General features: G+C 36.9%; 2 protein-coding genes across 2 annotated transcripts; both read right to left on the bottom strand.

Moving 5' to 3' along the window:
• Positions 1-1410: 1410 nt before the first annotated feature.
• Positions 1411-16993, bottom strand: lpcat2 (lysophosphatidylcholine acyltransferase 2). The gene is made up of 14 exons (XM_073837510.1): positions 16695-16993; positions 11031-11173; positions 10146-10363; positions 9605-9717; positions 8352-8412; positions 7498-7556; positions 7165-7199; positions 6662-6716; positions 6375-6457; positions 5380-5505; positions 4619-4772; positions 4380-4478; positions 3887-4028; positions 1411-1814 (listed from the first exon to the last, which is right to left on the bottom strand). Exons 1-14 carry the CDS (start codon positions 16803-16805, stop codon positions 1630-1632), a joined length of 1584 nt encoding a protein of 527 aa, XP_073693611.1. The 5' UTR covers positions 16806-16993; the 3' UTR covers positions 1411-1629.
• A 2159-nt stretch (positions 16994-19152) lies between these two features.
• LOC141332337 (72 kDa type IV collagenase-like) lies at positions 19153-22559 on the bottom strand. Its single transcript, XM_073837474.1, has 3 exons — positions 22404-22559; positions 21412-21521; positions 19153-20157 (listed from the first exon to the last, which is right to left on the bottom strand). Exons 1-3 carry the CDS (start codon positions 22553-22555, stop codon positions 20054-20056), a joined length of 366 nt encoding a protein of 121 aa, XP_073693575.1. The 5' UTR covers positions 22556-22559; the 3' UTR covers positions 19153-20053.
• Positions 22560-23113: the final 554 nt, after the last annotated feature.

The following is a 23113-nucleotide window of genomic DNA, read 5'->3' as shown; positions in this document are numbered from 1 at the left end:
TAATATATAATTTATAACATATAACAAAGAAATTTGTAATGTATAATTAGCTCTCTCTGTTTTGTTATCAAGAGAAAAACTGTGTTATCACCAAAAAAAAGTTTATCATTAAAAAATCTGTCTCAGAAGCCTGTCCAGTTTTATGAGGTACCTGCTTGCACAAATGCATCTTGCGAAGTCATTGCCCGATAGGCTAGTGAGGCAACAAGTCAACTGCCTAAGCTTTTTGACACAGGGACAGGATGTCTTATTTGTCATTTTGAAAACAATTTACAAAGGCAAATGGACTCTTTATGACAACTATGCACCCTCAGACATAGTTTCTGAGTCTGCATTGATGCTGACTAAACTGCAGACTTCTAGCTGACAGTCTATGTGTCGTTACGTCATCAAAGTGTGAACTCACATTGCTATTTGGAACAGAGCTGAGTAACAGCATAGGAGGTGAAACCGAGAGACCACTCATGACCACAGAGAAGTGACAAAGAGGATATCTAATTTTATTATTTCTAATTTTGTACAACTTAAACTTATATCCACACTCTCAGTGACTTAAAAGCAAGAGTATTTAACTATTGTAGATGTGCATTTACAATATTTGCACATTCACTATAGATTTGGAATGATTTCTTTAGAAAGAGGAGCGGTTTGTGCAGACGATCAACTTGCTGTATATAGTAGTAGTTGCTGTCACCTAGTGGACGTTTTTAGTATGAAACTATTGTTAGCAGTCTGCTAATCAGCAGTTTTTCTTCAGTATCTCCTGATAATTCACGAGAGTGTACAAACTCTTCTAACAAGTGTTCATGCACTCAAACATAAAAGGGCCAACAAATACTAGTTAAAATTCAAAGGATTTTTTTTTAATTGCAAAAAAGCTAACTTTGCTGTGTTAACAAAATCATAATTGCAACCTGCATTGCTGAATAAATACCACTGCAGTGGGATAATTTGGAACCGAGCCCTCTGGTGCATGATACTGTGGGCGTGTTGTGTTGCCTGTTTGCTCACAAATTGGCCTATTTTCAGTGGATGCAACAGAGTATTAGTCTGAACAAGCAGCAGGGACAGAACGCTAACTCAGCAACATCTCCCCTCAATGGGAATGCAAATAAAAACAAGATGCAAAGCAAAACCTTTGATTACCACTCACTTTCTGTACCAAAGTCCCTGAGCAGAAAAAAAAGAATACAAAAGAAAAAGGAAACTTTGTATTTGTATAAGAATCTCTTTTGTAAAATACTAATTAAAAATCCACTTTTTTTTTTTTATAAAAAACTAACTGGGAGGCCTGTGCTGAAAGCACATGATCTCCAATGTAATCAGATTTTTTTTTTTTTTTAAATTAGATAACTTTAATAAAAAAGAGTTGGGACTACAATCTTCATGTTTAAAAGCTGAGGGGTGTTTAAATAATAACTTTTTATCTGCATCAAAATAAGAAATGTTTTAGCATGCCTATATATTGCCATTTAATAAACATTGATCTGAAAGCCTTTAAATAAACCATTGAATAGTATATGAAATACTGAAAACTACTGACAGAGCACATGCTTGTGTACAAAACCCTCCGCCCAAGGCACATGTTCCAATGGCATGGCAGAATATGAACCTTATTCCTGCATACTGTCAGTCATCTTTCTTATCAGAGGTACTGTCCTCTTGGTTATTATGAGAAGCGGTACAGCAGTTAGAGAAACTGGCTTCAAAATCGAAATCCTCGCCCTGGAGACCCTGGTAACGCTGTAGCTCGATGTAGGTGGTGAAGAGCTTGGCATACTCTGGGTGGGTGAGAGCGAAGGTACGGAACTCATCTGAGAGACAAATAGAGACACGAAGGTTACTACAGAATTAGTTACTCAAAAGAGGCCAAACGAATCAAGTAAGGCAGTAATGGTTGAATAACATGATGTAAATATTCTATGATATAGTGTCCCAAATTAAAGGTTCACTTCACCCAATAATAAAAAAACTGCCATTAATTTCTCACCCTTATGTCATTCCAAACCCGTTAGAACTTTAGAACACAAACTAAGATATTTTTGATGAAATCCGAGAGCTTTTTGACCCTGTTTAGACAACAATGCAACATTCAAGGTCCAGAAAGGTAGTAAGGACTTTGTTAAAATAGCTCATGTGACATCAGTGGTTCAATTGTATTTTTATGAAGCAACAAGAATACTTTTTGTGCACAAAGAAAACCAAAATATTGACTTTATTCAACAATTTTTTCTTTTCTCTCTCAGTCTTCGACGCACACTCACAAAAGTACCACAATGCATGCACATTGTGAACGCACTTTTGTGAACAGAAGAGAAGAAATTGTTGGATTTGTTGAAAGTAATTCTTTTTTTTTTGCACTAAAAGTATTCTTGTAGCTTCATAAAATTATGGGTGTCACATGAACTATTTTAACAATGTCCTTACAACCTTTCTGGGCCTTGAACGTGGCCGTGGTAGTTGCGTTGCTCAGAAAGCTCTCGGATTTCATCAAAAATATCTTAATTTGTGTCTGAAGATGAATGAAGGTCTTGCGGGTTTGGAACAATATGAGGGTGAGTAATTAATTAATGACAGAATTTTCAATTTGGGACGCTATATCCAATATATACAACTGATTGCCTGAAATCAACTCACACTTCAACTTCCTGCAAATATTATAAAAGACCATTCACAGTCATGTTTCATCCTTGACAAGTAATAGACTAGACAAACAACAACAAGCCTTCACTTGTAAATGTTCATAATTCTACACACAAATATTTTCCAAGGTGTTTGCTTACACAGCATAGAATCACTTGGTGCTAACCATGATGCTTTCATGTGCAGAAAAGCCTCGGGCCTCTGGGTGATACTCTTTTAATACCTTAAATTATTGTGGAAACTTTTGTTGAACTAGTAAACATTTATTTATAAAAAAACAGCATTCAGATTAAGATATATGCTAGTTCTTGCTTGCTGAATGCATGTAACATATAGCCCAAAGTCAAGGTTCAATTCAGACAAGTTAAATCATGACATAAAATGATCTATGTTAAGGAATTTGGGCTGTGATACTCCCTATATTGTCAACTCAGGGTAAATCCATGTTTTCAAAGCAGCTTCACAGGACATTTTTTAACATTAAGATTCATACACCATCTCAAAGCTGAATAAATAAGATTTCCACTGATGTATTGTTTGTCATGATAGGACAATATTTGGCGGAGATACTGGAATCTGAGCGTGCAAAAAAATCTAAATATTGAGAAAATCGACCTTTAAAGTTGTGCAAAAAATGTTCTTTGCAAACCATATTACTAATCAAAAATTAGGTTTCGATATGTTTACAGTAGGAAATCTACAAAATATCTTCATTGAACATGATCTTTACTTAATATCCTAATGATTTTTGGCATCAAAGAAAAATGTATCATTTTGACCCATACAATGTGGTTTTGGCTATTGCTACAAATATACCCCAGCGACTTAAGACTGGTTTTGTGGTCCAGGGTCACATATCTGTAACATCTTGCATCTTATTTTCAAATCAAAATGATCAAGTTCAGTAAAGATGATGTTAATATAATGCAATTCAGCATTGTGTAATTAGCTTAATGCAACCATGTGCAGTTCAGTTCAGTTTCACAAGTAACAGTTGGGTTTCACAACTTCAAATAAAACAATTGCCAAACTAGACAACCACTAAACATGCTAAATGGCAAAAGCAATGAACATAACAAAACATATAATTATCATGAAAGGTATAATAGTAGCAGTTATAATAGTATTTGTTTGCAAAAATTCATACACCATGGCTGAAAAAAGTATTCTCTGGATGATAGCACTTCTAACATGACTGACAGTCTTATCACTGTGGTAGTTGCTATACAGTTGGCATACACACCATAAGTTATGTGTCCTGATCCATCTGCATCGATTTCTTTGAAGAGGCTGTCGACGTCAAGATCACATACTCCAAGAGCAGAACGTAGCAAACTGCTAAACTCCTCTTGTGTGATACAGCTGTCCTCATCAATGTCGAAAAGCTGTGGAAAGAATTCAGACACAATTAGACATCCATCTCATTTTTTATATATACACGTCACGTGAATATTTTTGACAATAGATCACACAACAGTAGTCCCCCATAGTAATGCTCTACTGTTGACTTTACGGTTTCTTTTTGTCAAGTTTGAGACTTTTTTGTAAACCACCTCGAGGTGTTACCAACCAGTGACACTTCAGTACTTATATGGTTTACCTTCATAACCACACCACATGATGTCTTTTAATCTTTATCAGATTAAATCTTCTTTTATTCATTGCACAATCACGTTCCAAAAATTCATTTTGATATTTTTTCACGATAACATCAGTGCTATCTGTAATATCATTACCTTAAAAGCAGTCTGAATGACTTCCTCATTATTAGCTGGGCGGCACAGAACTGTGACACCAATGACATACTCTCTGAAATCAATGGTGCCATCGCCATTCTACAAAGAGAAAGCATATGAAGACTGACAATAAAGAAGATTTTAAAGAAGACAACTTTAAAATATCTGCTTCTTTTCTGAATCTAATCAGTCCTCTTTTCTATATCTTTTTCCATGTGGTTAGTTATGGCCATACTCACCCTGTCAAACAGACCGAAGAGCTCCTGTAGAGCTGGGCTGATGGGTATTTTGAGAAAGCTGGCAAACTCTTCAATTGTGATTCTGCCTCCTTTGCAAGAACAGGCTATGTTGGCAAAACTCTCTAATTCCTTTTTCACATTGTCCCACTTTAATCTGAATTTACAACAGAAACAGAGATAAGCTTAAAACTGTCATTAATAACCTACCTTCATGTTGTTCCAAACCCGCAGGACCTTTGTTCATCTTCAAAACACAAATTATGATACTTTTGATGAAATCCAAGAGCTTTTTGACCCTACATAGACAGTAATGCAACTACCATACTCAAGGCCCAGAAAGGTAGTAAGGACATCATTAAAATAGTCAATGTGACATTGGTGGTTCGACCATAAACCAAAGACTGACATGGAAGACAAGAACATTGTTGAATAAAGTCATTATTTTTGTTTCCTTTAAGCACAAAAAGCATTCTCATAGCTTCATAAAATTACATTTTAATAATGTCCTTACTACCTTTCTGGATCTTGAACGTGGTAGTTGTGTTGCTGTCCATGCAGGGACTGAAAGTTCTCGATTTTATCAAACATATCTTAATTTGTGTTACGAAGATTAACAAACGACATGAAGGTGAACAATTAATGACTGAATTTCATTTTTGGGTGAACTATCCCTTTAAATTGTATGTTATGTGGGCTGCCAGTCTCAATAATGTTCACTTATTACTATGGATATGTTTTTTTTATAATTTAAACTGTCATACTCCAATTTCCTGCTGATCTTGGTAAACTCCACGAGACCTGCCTCCATAGGCAGGGTCAGTTCTCCAGCTGCAATCATCAGACGACAATCTTCATAAGTGTGGTCTGTGACCGGCAAGGCCAGAGACCTAGTTACAGATTGAGAAATTGTGATACAAATATTAACACTGAAATATTGTATTGTGCATACATTGTAAATATCCATTAAATATAATGGTAACACTTTACTTAAAGCCTTTATATGTAATGCATTATTAATGTAGAAGTAATGCATTCATTATGTATTGTAATGCACCTAATAATGCATCGTATGATTTTATGAATAACTGTAACCACAGTTAAAATACATTACAATACTTTTTTATTCATTGTTAGATCTTTTGTATAATGCATTAAAACAGGTGACAAGGAAACCTTCAAATATTATAACACATTTTAAATTTGGTTCCAATTATTTATAAAAAGACATAATGCATCACAATGCACATTATGCATTGTGCCTATTTAATGCGTTATACATATGTGACCCAAGACCACAAAACCAGTCATAAGAGTACATTTTTCTAAATCTGAATAAAAAAGCTTTCCAATGGTTTGTGGCTTGCTAGGATGGGACAATAGTTGGCCGAGATACAACAATTTGAAAATCTGGAATCTAAGGGTGCAAAACAATCAAAATATTGAGATAATTGCTTTTAAAGTTCTTAGCAATAGATATTACTAATCAAAAATTAAGTTTTGATATATTTATGGTGGGATATTGACAAAGTATCTCCATGGAACATTATGTTTCCTTAATATCCTAATGATTTTTGGCATAAAAGAAAAAAACAAACATTTTGACCCATACAATGTATTTTTGGCTATTGCTGCAAATATACCTGTGCTACTTAAGACTGGTTTTGTGGTCCAGGGTCACATATAGGCTTTAAGTAAAGTGTTACTAATATAATATTATAAAGACATTAAAGAATAAACAGCAACAAGCCATGCTTACTCAGCCATCACAGCTCTCACTGACTGAGCAAACTTGATAGGACACTTTTTCTCCATCTCAGTAGGAATTTGAGGAGGCAGAAACTAAAACACAAACACAATACATATATAAACTTATATAGGTTTCAACTTTTTTGGAGATTAGCTATATAGCTTATGAGATTAGGTTTGTCATTATATTAAGCAAGATTGATCTCCTTAGCTTTTTCATCTTTTTGATATGTTTCTTCATCAAAGGTGCAAAAATCTGAGAATGTTATTATGAAATACACAATTTTTCTCACAGACCTCAACCTCCACTGTCGTATAGAGCTGACAGAGTGTGAGCAGCAGTAGTCTGGCCCTAAAACAGGAACTGGTGGTGAGGTTCCAAACCAACAGCATTTCAGGAAGCATTGCTCTCTTTATATGCATGACTGTGCAACTGCATTTCTCGTATGACATACTACAAAAGGGTCTCAAAACCAAGCTTATCTTACAAAGCGATCTACAACACTACACATACAGAGATGTCGCAATGTGAAAGGAGGAGGATGAGAATTTAGTCAGACAGCATGCTGTTTTCCCTTTTTATCGGAATATAAATTTTGCTCTAAATCTTAAAATGCCAGTAAACCAATGAAACATCTATTTTGGCTCATCAAAGAGTGTTTATTGCAACATTGTATTCAATCCAGTCATCTGACTTATGACTTTTTTGTTGTGACAGTGATTGGAAAAGGCCTAGTTGTGGAAGCATTTCATCAGTTGTGTACATACTTTAGGCTTTGTTTATGTTTATTATTACTTACGATTCTGGGCCCTGCCATGTCCATGTAACTGTGTCCTGTAAGTATTAAAAAGACAAGCATTTGTAAGAATTCTCATTTAAAAATGAGCTATTCACACAAGAGCAACAGATTATACAAGAGCTCAAGCTGACAGACATGCAGAGCCTTTAGTTTACTGTGCCACATGCTTTTCTATCCAAATTTTATGGTCGTCTACTATAGTACTTTCTTCTTGGTTATTTATGGATTTGTATTTTACATATGTTTACAACTGTGTTACTCAACTGTGTTTGCATTTGTCCCCTAGAAGGCACCATAACAATAGTACAGGACTGATGTTGAATTCATACTGACCAACTTATTTGGATATCTGATCAGAACAGGCTGTACTGGCACCCCTGGGATAAAGGCACCTATTGAGGTAAAAAGAGTAGCACATGAAAAACTGCTCAGTACAACAGTCATATATGTTTTCTTTATGAAGTCATATGCTAAAGAATGCAGTTAAATCCCTGCCTGAAACCCTATTGATCTCACCATGCCCTACAGTAAATATCAGGTCACAGCGATTTGACTAGTTCTCAAGTGGACAATCAATGATTATCAATGAAGCAAACACTGTTCTAATGATATGACCTAAATGTGTGTAGAAAAAAAATCTATAGATGTTATATAATACAACAATAAACATCACACTGACCTGCTAAATTAATGAAGCCTATTTCGAACAGAGTTTGTGAAATATATTTAAATAAATGTCACTGACTCAAAGGGATTTGAGTCTTAGCGGTGTGGATAATACCTATTCATACACGCAACATTCATCTCTCTCTCTTTTATGTGCCGCTAGTTTTGCTGGGCTCAGCAGACCTCATTTTAACTTTTTTAGCATGCCAAAACAAACTGCAAGCTTTGGAAACCCCTAATACTACGATAGTTTCTATTTCCCTTCTCTTGCATATATTTGCATTAGGAAAATTAGTTATCTGATAACAGACGACAAGATTTTCATATGGCGCGGTTCATACACAACTTTCATTATCTACTGAATTAGGGACTTTTGACTCAACACACTGTTTCTGTATCTTTACTGCATCTGTAACATGTCAACCAGATCATAACAGTTAATCAGCATTATTATAGTGTCCAAATTAGAATTCTCTTTCTATAAAAACAAACAAACTGACAAAAATAAACAATCTGCTCACCTTGTTTAAAGGTAATGAGACATGATCTGTTCGTACACGTTCCTTCAGGAAAAATCAGCACCTAAAAAAAAAAGAAAAAGAAACTAACACCAGTGATATTTTTAGTGGTACCAATCACTCCTTAATAACACAGTTGGTAAAACTAATTAAACATTAAGAATGTTGGCACAGAACATTGTTTAGGAACCGGACATCCTTTATTCTAGCTGAGGAAGTATAGGTCTAAGTAATTTCCTGCTTTCAATAGCTGGAATACACTTAGTTTGTTACTTTGGTTTCATATTCTGAAATTCTCAAGGTATATTTATTTAACCTTTTTTTAAAACATGGTTTTATTTTTGACTACCGTATTTTAAAGACACATATAAAAATAAAATAAAATAAAATATTGGAAAATATAAATATAGTTATATAAAATATAGTTAGGCAGCATAACCTTTCATGCATAATGTAATCAAGCTAATTTGTGTTGTATATTGTGGAGGCATTTTTATTTAAACTTGGTTTTATTTTTGACCATTTTAAAGTTATATATCAAAAAAGAAAAGTTAAATAAAATAAAATAAGCAAATTTATTGTGTATATTGTGGAGGCATATTTATTTAACCTTTTTTAACATGGTTTAATTTTTGACAATTTTGAAGTCACATATGATAAAATAAATTAAAATAAAATATTGGTGTGAGGCAGCATAACCTTAAATGCATAATGTAATCAAGCAAATTTGTGGTTTATAGTGTGGAGGCATATTTATTTAAAAAAAAAATTTTAACATGGTTTTATTTTTGACCATTTTAAAGTCACATATGAAAAAAAAGTAAAGTAAAATAAAATAAAATATTGGCGTGAGGCAGCATAACCTTTCATGCATAATGTAATCAAGCTAATTGGTTGTGTATATTGTTTGATTACATTATAATAAATGCAATGTAATATAAATAAAATAAAATAAAATAAAATAAAATAAAATAAAACAAGCAAATTTATTGTGTATATTGTGGAGGCATATTTATTTAACATTTTTTTTACATGGTTTTATTTTTGACTATTTTAAAGTCACACATAAATGAAATAAAATAAAATATTGGAGTGAGCCAGCATAACCTTTCATGCATAATGTAATTAAGCAAATTTGTGGTGTATATTTTGGAGGCATATTTATTTTTGACCATTTTAAAGTCACACATGAAAAAATAAAATAAAATAATAAAAAATATAATAGATATTTTAAAACATAGATAGGAGATACTCGCCTGTGGCCAGTGTCCGCCTGACTTTGCTCTCCGCTCAATCTCAAGAATAGTGTTTCTACGAGAATCTGGATCTTTGCGCGACACAAGCACAGGCTGTACACAGCGCAAAAACCCTGTGGAACACAATATTGTTTTACCCATGTGAGAATAAGTCAATGCGAAGTAATGATAAAATTTGTTGAACCCAAACTGATAAACGAAGCATACAGTCAAACTAAAATTATTCACACACGAGATATAATATTTGATATTTGATACTATAGTTAATTTATGTAAGTGAGGATAGCAAAATAAAGTTAACTGTGACATATTATATGTTACATTCCTTTCCATCAAAGTTATCTGACATTATCAAGATGAATTTGTTCTGACACAGTTTGTAAACTATAGCATATAAACTAATAATGTGAGAAATTTTGAAGGTGTCTGAATACATTTTGTTTTGACTGTAGATGTTCAAAAGCTATTGGAACACATTATGAAATCATTTGGCATTAGATTTTGTTTTTGTGTAAACCGATATTGATGCAAATATCCATACTGCCAAAGATCGGTGCTTCCAGGGACTCAGAGCGGGATACAGTAGAGGGTAGACCAGCTTCAATACAGACAATGGCATCAAAGAAGGAAGAGTGAGGGGCCACAGCTAGAATGGGGGCCTCTAGACTGCTGGCCTGCTTCCCCTTTACCACCACCCTGAAGCCCATGCCGAAGAAATACAGCCGGCCTAGAAAGGTCATCACTCTTTTGTGCAAGAACCTGCCCACAAACACACATATACAGGCACACAAAAAAAGGGGAATCATACTGGGTAATGAGATCAATTCGTCCAACATACTGACACACAAAAGGCTTGCTTAAACGGCTTTGACACTGAGTTCTCATAAGGTATCAGATCAGCACATTGTTGCATCAGTTAAGGGAAAAACCACATCCCTCCAAAAGCCGTGTTACCTCCTACGCAAAGACTTAATTAATCTGATCACTGATCAGTGTGGTCAGTCCAAGCAAAAACGAGATATAGCAAAATGAGCTGTTTTGCAAGAAACCATGTGGCCTGTTCAACAGAAGAATGAATTAAACAGAACGTAAGGGGCTCTGTAATGCGGCAAATATGTGTAATGGCTGATATGCAAACCACCAACTCTCACATCTATTATTAATACAGAGAAAACAAACACACATAAAAATACAACAATTACCACCCACAATTCCTGACAAATGACTATCCGCTTATGTTTAACAAAAATATTTTAGCTTGTAGCAAAAGAAACAAATTAGGAACTAAGATAAAACATGTAAAAGGCAGCGCTATTTTTAAATTAATTAATTATTAAAAAGGTGTATTTTAGTCTTGTGGTGAAATGTAGGAGGTGGTGCGTAGGCTATCTGTGTGTGACATGAGTCAATAGAGTTTAGTATTTACCTTCTCCAGCCAGTCATGGGCTCCACTGCTCCTTTCAGAGACTGTCTGAATGTTATCATGACCGAAACCGGCCACATGACCATGAGAACGAGAAGCAAGAAAATGCCACGGAGCGGCACAAGGATGAGTCCTTGAAGACAACACTAAACACAGACATAAGAAAAAAAATGACATACTCACACAATAAATATCAAATATAGTTTTCACTGGTAGAAGGCGCATATTCAAAACAAACAAGAAACAAAGGCGTAGTTTGATGACGCCGTGATTGAGTGTTGAATCATGAGAGTTGTTGTCTTTATCCTCACAGCCAATGCAATCCGACAGGACACGGGCATCATGTCTATGGATGAGCTCACAATATATGGCTCAAATCAGCGAAGCTTTTATTATGCCACAATCGGTCTTTCTCCGGTCTTGCATATGTAGGAAAAAGCAGCTAGATACGTTTGAGTGTGTTGAAGCGTTGTTATATGTTGCTACTCTGTGTGTTATTCACCTGTCTAAAAAATGCATCGAATATTAAAATGTCTTTGGAGTTTGTTTTCTACAAAAAAAAAAAAAAAAAAAAAAAAAAAGAAATGGTCTGTTACACTAGTTAAAATTGCTTATTTCTCTGGATTTAAACATTCTTTAAAACATTTGGGATAATGTAAGTACACAAGACAACAAAATATATAACACTGCTCTAGTGGTTTATGGATGTTTTAATAATAACATAATCTTACATATTGTGCCCATAAGAGACAGACATGTAACTGGTTTTAGGGGGTGAAAAATACTGTAAAACAAATTATAACCTCCAAGTGTAACTGTTACGGGTGTGTGCAGGACGAGACGAGACGAGACGATAGACGGTATTCAAACAAACAACTATATTTAATATCAATCTTCAAGAGGAACAAGGCAGGAACAGAGATCTTCACACACTTTAGACAACATTAAGGACCGACAATAAACTCAAGAAAAAGACAGACTTATAAATGGTGACTAATCATTGAACACAGGTGACGGTGATGACACAAACAAGGACTAAACCAAATGCTCACAAAATGACAGGGGGAGACAAAAACAGATGTGAAATGTGACATTACGCCCCCCTCCGAAAAGGGACGTCCTCGCGCCGTAGAAAAACAAAAAAGAAGAGAGGAGCAGAAAACCAGAAACCTTGAGTCCATGAGGGAGGGGGCTTCGGCGGAGGCCGCAACCGAAGGAGGGGGACCAAAAAAAAAGTCCAAGTGACAGAAACGACAGTCCAAGGGGGCGACGATGGTGGGAGGAGCCAGGGAGAAAACAGGAGGGACCTGAAGCAGGAGAGCAGGACCCAGATCGCAGCCAGGATGACGGCCCACGGTGGAGCCAATGGAGGGAGGAGCCGTGGAGGAAGGACCGCCGACTCCAGGGGGCCGACCGACAGAGGCGGAGCAGTTGGCAGAGGAACCCGAGGCGGAGATGGAGAGCCGAGGGACCAGGGCGACACCGCGGATCTGGAGGGCCAAGGCGGAACCGGAGGCTCTGGCGGCCGAGGCGGAGATCCGGAGGTCCGCAGCGGAGCCGGAGCGACAGAGGAAAAAAGGCGACGCTGACAGGAAGGAGGAGCCTGACAGAGCGACGAGGCGAAGCCAGAGGAGTGGAGTCCCGAGGCGGCGGATGGTCGACGACTGACCAAGGCGGAGCCGGAAGGACGATGGAGCCCGGTGGAGCTGGTGGGCCGACGGGCGATGGTGGACCTGAGGGCGCAGAGAGCCGTGGTGGAGCCGCAGGGTCGGAGGGCCGAGGTGGAGATCTGGGCTCGGAGGCTGGAGGCGGAGCTGAGGGAACCTCCAGCCATGCCCCCGATGTGAGCTGGCATCCCTGCGGCGAGCCCACTGCATAGATGGTGGGCTGAGGGTGAGCAAGGGGACTGGCTGATGACTTCAGGGACTCTGGACGGCTGGACGGAACCAGCGGGGACTCAGGACGGCTGGGCGGAACCAGCGGGGAACAGGCAGATCCAGACAGAAGAGGGCGGGTGGGGGGGAAGTTCATGCAAGCCAGTGGTTCAGAGAAAAAGTCTATTAAATCAGGCGTGTTATACTCCACAACTTCGGAGAAGAAGTCAATTAAGTCCCCAGAGATGTCTTCCAGCTCACCCCCAGTGGTGTTGCAGTGGGCAGGACTCTCCATTTCCCTCACCTGCTCCACGTCGCAATCCACCGTCGCAGATGTAGAATCCGGCTCACGCACCTGATCAGTCGGAGAGGGCTCTGGCTCTGTCGCTCGCGGCTCTAGTCCCTCATCCGCGGTGTGCTCGGGTTCGTGCTCTGCGTGTCGGGGTGATGGTTTGCTGCTCTCTGGGTCAAGAGTGGGGCTGACGTCCTCCTCGATGAAGCCGACAGTCCAGGAAGATCTACAGGACGCCAGCACCCACTCGATGTATTCGGCGATGCTCTCTCGAGGACCCTCCCCGGACAGCTGCGCTTTGGTGGTGATGTTAAGTCCCTTGCGAAAGAACGTGCACAGGCAGCTGTCCGGGTAGTGCGTGAGTGGTATGAGTTGCACAAAGTCTCTGGTGTGGTCCTCGAGAGAATGGCTCCCCTGCTCCAGGAGGATGATGAAAACGTTGGGGTCATCCATGAGGGAAAAAAATAAATAAATAAATAAAACACTGTTACAAAAAACGGAAAAGAAACGCAGGGGAAGACGCCGTGAACGGTTTCGGTCGGTCCTTCTGTTACGGGTGTGTGCTAGGCATGGGATGATAACCGGTTTCAAGGTTTACCGCGGTTTGAAAAAGTCACGGTTTCAAAACCGGAAACAAAAAAAGTTATACCGTTCCTACGATATGCGCATTTTCTGTGTCAAAGTGAAAGCGCAGGACTCCCTACTAGGTTTTGTGTGTGAGTCCCTGCAGAGAAAACAATGCAGCCCCTCCCCCACCGGTTAGTGCTCAGGCGCGTGTCTGTGTTTGTGCACGTGATCCACAGTCAGTGAGATTCAGCAGTAATATAAGTTCAGGACGGCCAAAGGAGGTGAACCCCCACAACACAGAGTGGGGAATAGCAGACTATATGTACTAATTTTACGGTTCTGTGAACTTTAGCACAACAATTAAGTTAAAGTGAAATCACGTCTTTGCTTTTAAGCTTTCTGTCACGTTAAAGGTGCAGTGTGTAGGTTTTGTGGCATCTAGCGGCGAGATTGTGAATTGCAGCAGAGTACCGCTCACCCCTCCCTTTACAGAACTACGGAAGCCGATACAGGATTTAAATCTCACCTTTTTTTTTGACATCAACGAATAGTGAGATTTCTTTTAAAATGTAATTTAAGGAATTATATTAACTTTATCATTCAATAAAACTATGTTATTGTGAATATTACTTGTTCATCATTGTGTCAGTGTTTTTTTCGCAAGCTGATTCTATGTTAATTATTGCACCACTGTCTAGAGATCATCTTAAATATTACACGGGGCACCTTTAACACAAGTGACTGCAATTTAATTTAATTAAGAAGATTCAATTATTTATCTTAATTATTTTGCCTTCTGTTCCATGTTACAAAATGTTCTATATGTTTCCTAAAATAAAATATACTGTAATCCGTTTGGGGAAAAAAAGGTTGTTTTTTTTACCCAGACATTTAAATGTAACATTGTAGAGCAGTGATTACAATACCGTAATACCGTGAAACCGTGATATTTTTATCCAAGGTTATCATACCGTCAGAATCTTATACCGGCCCATGCCTAGTGTGTGCAGGACGAGACGAGACGATAGACGGTATTCAAACAAACAACTATATTTAATATCAATCTTCAAGAGGAACAAGGCAGGAACAGAGATCTTCACACACTTTAGGCAACATTAAGGACCGACAATAAACTCAAGAAAAAGACAGACTTATAAATGGTGACTAATCATTGAACACAGGTGACGGTGATGACACAAACGAGGACTAAACCAAATGCTCACAAAATGACAGGGGGAGACAAAAACAGACGTGAAATGTGACAGTAACATAGGAATAATTACAAACAATGCCACAGCATATTTCATGAATGCAGAGAGCTGTTTGATACATGTAATAAAGTATTTCATACATGTAATAAAGTATAAAGTTATCTAACATACAAATAACCCAGCACAACTCCCATCCTTGGCTGCAGGATGACTTAAAGGTATTAGGTGGAAATGTAATGTAGTCAAGACCTGTCTGTAACTACTTTAGAGTTTTTCCCTGAAAATAATTGTAATCTAAAACATTCATCAGCCAATCAGATTTGAGCATTCAACAGCCCTATTAAAAATGAAATAAAATAAAATAATCAATAATATATATATATACTTTATGCTTTTACTGAAGAACATACACCTTTTCAAATGTCTGGAATCACAAAATGAAATAGTTTGAAAAAGCATATTTTATATAACTTTAGCAGAAATACAGAAAATAACACAAAACCAGTCATAAGGTTCCATTTTTATAAGCTTTTCATTGATGTATAGTTTTGTTAAAAATATGAAATCTGAGGGTGCAAAATAAATCTACATTTTGAGATAATTAGGCCTTTAAAGTTGTCCAAATGAAGTTCTTAGCAATGCATGCTACTAATCAAAAAAATAAGTTTTGATATATTAATCATAGGACATTTACAAAATATCTTCATGGAACATGATCTTCATATATCTTTTATCTTTTATATCCTAATGATTTTTGGCATAAAAGAAAAATCGATCATTTTGACCCATACAATGTATTTTTGGCTATTGCTACAAATATACCCTTACGACTTATGACTGGTATTGTGGCCCAGGGTCACATATAAGCAGGGTTGAATTGCCTCAAATATTGTGTTGGACAATGGGGGTCTTTGGGTCAAAAAGGTTGGGAAACACTGACTTGGCATGTACACTAGTTAGTTTATGAACACATAAGGTTAAGCAGGATAGGCTATAGTTCAGTTAGGACATTTGAGTAATTTTTATAAACATGCCTTAGAAAAAACACTACTGGTGTGCATTTTGAGGCAAAACAAAGGCACCAACATATTTTAAGATCAATCAGTGCAAGTTTCTTTAAATTGAAACAGCTCAGACTTACATTTTAGACTGGGACTAGGTTTAAGCCTTGTCTGTGAAACTGGTGGATAGTGTCATAGATCTTGATTGTGTTCAACAATTAAAAGCATACAATAATTTCCACAATGTATTGGACTGATATTATATACTGTACCAAAAACATCTTATTATGCAACTTTATAACAAATATTTCTAACAAAAATAACATAACGTTCTCTCTACCACGTTAATTGTAAACTGGGTTACTGTGGGATTTTCTCTTATTACAAAAACGGTAACACTTTTTAAAATTGTAACATCAAATAAGTAACATAATTTAAACACTTTCTGCAGCATAATGGGAATTGTAATTCTAATTTATTTACTAATATGACATCTTTTAAATTTGCTGACAGCATTTGCTAGTCCTGTTCCCTATTCAGTTAAGTTACTGTAAGATTGTTAAAAACTAACGGAGGAAGTAAGAGAGATCATGCAATAGATTAGGGAAACGAATCATTTGCCAAATCAGATTAAATGTGGATAAATGCATAAAATGAAGAACTGACTTAAGTGAAGAATAATATTGACAGAATGCATGTTAGAAATTGACAGCAGGACTCACTTTGATTTTATCGGCTTTGGTTAAGGTAAGGTCGTGCACAAATGGGTTGATGACGGCGGGCAGCAGCAGGGAATGCTGTCTGGGCAGCGCGAACACTCTCTGCGGAGGCATCCTCACTCATCACACTAGCGTCTTCATGTGTCCAAACCCCTGTCAAAGAAGCGCTTCCTCTTTACACACTACAAGCACCACCTCACACATGACTCCTCCAGCTCTAGCGGTCTGCGGATGTGTTTCACAATCAAGTGAGCTACCTAACTAGAATGCATTTTCTAATCATAGGCGTGTGCTGCAACTCTGGGCATTTTAGGAGGATGTCAGGAGGCAAAGTTTAGTTTGTGTGTGTGAACCGGCTGCCTCAAAATGCGCTTAGAATGTCCTAGAACGTGGTGTAAATAGGCAGTCCAGTTGGGTTTTGAGACAAAGCCTGTGTTTACACTCCACCGCTTACGGACATAATCCTATTAGCCCTTATAGTAGCCATTCGGAGCTGTTATTCGCTACAGGTCGACAGCTTAGGCTACGAGTGGGTCGCTAGCCATAATGAAATCTTACTAATACATTATTGTTTAACAAAGGAAGTATACGGAACTGAGAAACATTTTCTGACCATACTTCATAATCAGTGTTGGGTGTAACGCGTTACAAAGTACTTTACTTTTTACTTTTTTCAGTAACTAGCAGTGTAAGGCATTACTCGTCCGAAAATTGTAATATTATTACAGTTTTCCCGAGCTAGTTACTTGCGTTACATTTGGTAGCAACTTCATCACACACAAGGCACACGACAACACAGAAGGGAAGGGGAGGGGGGCGTGAATGGGAACAGTGATTGGTCTGGGTTTGGCACGAGGTATCATTAAATTACCATCACCGATTGGTCGACACCCGGCAGCCAGCAGCAGAGCGGCACTTGCAAATAGAGACCTGCAAACCCGCGGGACCCAACGCAACAGAGTGCGGCGCGGGACAAAACTTGATGGACAAGTGCGTGTGCTGGTGCGGGCGGGTAGAGACTCGTGTGTGTGTGTGTGTGTGCGGGATGCGGGAAAATAAAATGATTCGCGGGACTCCCGCAATATAGAAATATCTAAACATAAAATATCTAAAAAAAAAAATTTTAGTAAAAAATTTTATTCGTCTATTGCACAAAAGCAGCAAGAACAACATATATTATTAGTAAGAGCAAGAATAGGCAGTTTCGATTTAAAACTTGTTTGCAGCATGAGCAATGTAGCCATCTGCTGATTTTTGGAACGCATCGCCAATCAATGGTGTTTAAGATCACTCACTGCTCAAAAGTTTTGAACAGTGCTGAATATTGCGTGCTTACGAATCACAACACACGTAGACCTTTATGAAAGATTAATTGTGCATAATATCCATTGTGTTATAAGAGCTTTATGAGATCGCGTATGCACTGGATGCACGCAGTAGGTCATGCTTTTTTGTTTAGAATAACAGTTTTTTGTGTAAGAAAAAAAAAATGTAACTAGTAATATAACTAGTAATATAACTAGTTACTTTCTCCAGGGAGTAATAAAGTAAAGTAAGGCATTACTATTTTTGAGAGTAATATGTAATATATTACTTTTTTGAGTAACTAACCCCAACACTGTTCATAATACATACCGAGTGCTCCGCTGACAAGACTGAAGCAGTGATGCTCGACTCGAGAATCAATCACTCGTTTGAATCGATTCTTTCCAAAGCACTGAACTAACGGGTTACGGTCTGAACAGTTCGGACACGCACCGAATCATTTAAAGCGGTTCTTCACTCAGCACAACAGTAACGGGATATTTAACAACATAAAGGAAGTAAAACTACATATTTATGATTAATTGAAACCAAACTACATCCTAGGTGTTTTCAGCGACGAATTTCGTTCAACCGCGCATTTCTGTACTGCAGTAAAGAAAATTTTCAGTCAGTGGTCAGTGTTCACCCTGATGGTTCAACTTACTTAACCTAACCTGGGCAAATTGAGCCACAGGAACACTTCTTTTATAACAAGCCATCATTTTAGATCCCTTTGTCATATATACATTCTGATCATTTAAAATGATAGGAAACATCCCGAAATAACTTTATATACTTTAATTGTACTTCTGCCTCAGTTTCCCTTATTTTTAAGACCATTCTCTTACCCCATTCTCCTCTACCATAAAATCAGGTTTCAGCTATCAAAAAATGCAATATATTTTTCTCCTCCCATAGATAAATATGAGGGGTAATAAATAGCATACTGAGATACATAAACATATTGAGAGCTCGGCTTTTATACAAGAACCACTAGATGTCGCTGTTTGTCTAAATGTGACAGGACTTATTTTAAAGAAGTTCAATAATGGGAACCATACCTACCGTTTTCTTGATGTGAATGTCAAAGAATCATCACTCGGATTTAGTACAATGCTGATGTTAAATGTTAAAATTGAAAAGTTGAATGCCAAAATTCCATGTAAAGGATAGTTAATATTTATTTTGAGACATAGTGACAAAGTGCACCAAGCAAAACAGAAAATAATAAAAATAAAACATTACAAATATAAACAGATTGTATGTCAATTAAAAAACTACAAAAAAAAAAAAAGATTACAACTGATTATTAATCAGTAATCTCATGATACTTGCTTGACATGAGTCCATCATGCAACAAACCCTATACAACAGTCTTCAGGCAACCCGTGCCGTGAATCTCTCTGTACCATGAGATGAAAAAAAAAAAAACAAGACTAACAAAAATGATGTGCTTTGACAGTTGTTTGGTCTCTTTGTTTTTACACAATTATCATGTATAAAATGTGTCTTCTTAATAAACGCAGGATTTTTTTTATTGGATAGTATTTACTACAAAATAAAACATGAATGAAGTCCTTAATATTTGCATATCAGTACTAGGAAAATTTGTGCTTTTACATACTGCCTGGATGAATTTTATTCTGTGCAAATAAAAAAAAGAGATACATCTCACTGACACCACTGCCACATTTACATGTAACTGTGAAATGTCATAAGTCCTTTTAAATCTGATGTTATACATATAGGCTATATTAAGGGGTAGGAGCTAAACCCTCTCATAATTAAAAATGAACAAAAAGTATCACAAGTATGACAAAACATCAAAAATTACAGTCTTTTCTGCCTATGTTTGGCATGCAGAGATGGTCCAGGCAGTGAAGGCTACCAGGCCTCTCTGGTTAGCTAAGGATTGGTTATAATCTAATAGGCTCTGACTAACCAGGAGGGGCAGAATGGTAAATTTGAGTGCTGTCATTTGGCAAGGTAACACTGGCCTTGTTTATCTAGTGATGAAGGTCATCACAGAGTGCCAGGGCTGAATGTTCTGCTGATGTTCAGCAACGTAGCCAGTCCTTTTTGATCTCTCCAACTTTGACAATTTTCAGAGTGCTGTCATCCATTTTGAGATAGTGGGAGTCTTTGAAGAAGTAGCTGTGACCTGAAAATATTTAGTAAGAGAAAAACAAAACAAAGTTAAAAAAGAACTGAGGTAAATAATGGTCTATATAATACAATTTAGTTATTCAATTAAATTTACATTTTTTAAAAATTAAAATTCTGAAGAGTGGGCTCTAATTCACAACCTAGAGAAGCTGATTTTACTTGCAAACAGCCTAATTACAAACAGAGAAACCTTTCAGACACCACACAGGCCTGCTCTATGAAGTGTGTACATGTGTGTACCTGTATGAGTGTTTATGTGTGTTAGTGACAGCAGAGGAAAGAGTTAGGTGGCTCTAAAAGCATGTATATTAAGTAAATTCCAGTAAATCTAAACAAAACCAGAGCACCTTGCGTAAAACTGTTATAAATCCTTAACCTCTCTCTCTTTTAAGCTTTTCTCTCGTTTGGAGATTTTATGTGCACTTTAGACAGAGGCTGTTACTGGAAAAAATGCCTCATGTTGAGCAGGGGGAAACATATAGTTGGGTTTTTTTTGTTGTTGAAGGCCTAAAGCCAGCTGTAATTGGGTTGGAGTTAACTGCCAAGAATGCTCTACCAGGCTCCACTTTGGTCCAGCTCACACACACACACACACACACACACACACACACACACACACACACACACACACACACACACACACACACACACACACACACACACACACACACACACACACACACACACACACACACACACACACACACACCCCATGTTGGGTTTACATGTTTTATGGGGACATTCCATAGGTATAATGGTTTTTATACTGTACAAACCGTACTTTCTATCACCCTACACCTAAACCTAGCCCTCACAGGAGATTTTGCACACTTTTACTTCCTCAAAAAAACTCATTGTGCATGATTTATAAGCCTGTTTCCTCATGGGGACCTAAGAAATGTCCCCACAAGGTCAAAATCTACTGGTATTCCTATCCTTGTGGGGACATTTGGTCCCCACAACGTGATGAATACCAGGTACACACACACACACACACACACACACACACACACACACACACACACACACACACACACACACACACACACACACACACACACACACACACACACACACACACACACACAGAGGACCAAATGTAAGCAGTTACTGAAAGAAATCAGTAATATATGTGAGATCTAACAGAATGTAGGTGAAAGAGGGAAAGTATGAGATGAAAGGTTATTTTAGGATAGAGGTCAGCAGAGGAATACCATAGACAAAGCTGGATTTGAAGCCAGGCACTTACCGTCACTATTAAGACTGAGAGCAGCATCTAGGTCATCAGGGATAGCAGTCCAAGAATCTGCAATTAGTTTAGGGAAGCCTGGATCCATCTTCTTCTTGGCTTCATTGTATCTGAGAAGTCATGGAAAAAGTGAACATTATAATCAACATATTTCACTTTTCCTAACTTTGAAATTCCTTGTCATTCCTTCAGTAGGTGTGTAGTTTTAAAAGCATTTGTAAATTCCAGTAAATCTCAATGATATAACAGTCTTGAGTTCATTTATATACGTGACCCTGGACCACAAAACCAGTCTTAAGTCTCTGAGGTATATTTGTAGCAATAGCCAAAAATACATTGTATGGGTCAAAATTATTGATTTTTCTTTTATGTCAAAAATCATTAGGAAATTAAGTAAAGATCATGTTACATTAAGATTTTTTGTAAAATTCCTACTGTAAACCTATCAAAATGTAATTTTTGATTAGTAATATGCATTGTTAAGAACTTGATTTGGACAACTTTAAAGGTGATTTTCTCAGTATTTTGATTTTTTTGCACCCTCAGATTCCAGATTTTCAAATAGATGTATCTCAGCCAAATATTGTCCTATCCTAACAAACTATACATCAATAGAAAGCTCATTTATTGAGCTTTCATATGATGTATATATCTCAGTTTTGTAAAATTTAACCTTATGACTGGTTTTGTGGTCCAGGGTCACATATAGCCTTGTCCTTATAATATCTGGTATCACTTGAGTGGAAAAAATACTTTAGTGGAAAAAGGCTTCTCAAGGAACATTCATTTTATTGTAAGTCTGCTATAATTTATTAAAATAATTTCTACATCTGTGGAACTTTGAAATATAACAAAAAAATGGATTTCATAATTCACAACTGCATACTTCCACATTAGTCTTTTAAAGCAACAAGGTATTTTGCCCGTTAATCACAGTGAACACATACTTTATTAAGCCCACAGATGCTGAGAGATATTTAAAAGTAGATTACCTCCAGAACTTGTTTCCAGCAAATAAGTAAGTCTTCTTGCTCTTGTGGAAGGAGTAGGCAGCATCAATTCCATGCAAATCTGAAGGAAGACCCATGCTGGAGATCTTCTTGGGATAGTCTCTCTCCAGAGTACTGGCCGAATATATCCACATCTCATCACCTAGAGAAGCAATTAAAATATTTTAAATACAAATTGTGTTTGGAAGACGCACACAAACTAATTGGGTTTTCAGACACAGAATATTTATAACATACAATATACAGCATACAGCATTTTTCAGAAATTTACAAAACCTTGCTTTCTGACATACACTTTGGTTCAAAAGTATTAAAAATACAGTACAACTCTAATATTGTGAAATGTTATTACAATTTAACCACTTAACTGTTTTTGAAAATGAGAAAGTGCACTAACTTAAATTATTATAATTCATGAACGCTTTTGAATATAGACCTAAGGTCTCTTTTAAAGATGACACTTTAATAAAATAAAGGTATTAAAAGTTATAGAAGTTAAAAATTACTGTAAAGAAAATGTATTGTACTATTTTTCTTTTTATTTTATGTAAGATAAATATTTAAAAATACAAAATTGCTATAAAATTAAAGCCATATGTCTACATAAGTTGTGTTCCAAATTTGACGTTGATTTAAAAAAAAAAAAAGAGGTTCATATACAATTTTGTTTAGGCGTTATACCAAAAAAAGTA

The sequence above is a fragment of the Garra rufa genome, chromosome 3 (genome assembly GCF_049309525.1).
Source record: "Garra rufa chromosome 3, GarRuf1.0, whole genome shotgun sequence".
In the NCBI taxonomy this organism is placed as follows: Eukaryota; Metazoa; Chordata; class Actinopteri; order Cypriniformes; family Cyprinidae; genus Garra; species Garra rufa.
The sequence above is the reverse complement of the archived record's forward strand: the minus strand, read 5'-3'. Positions and strand labels throughout refer to the sequence as shown.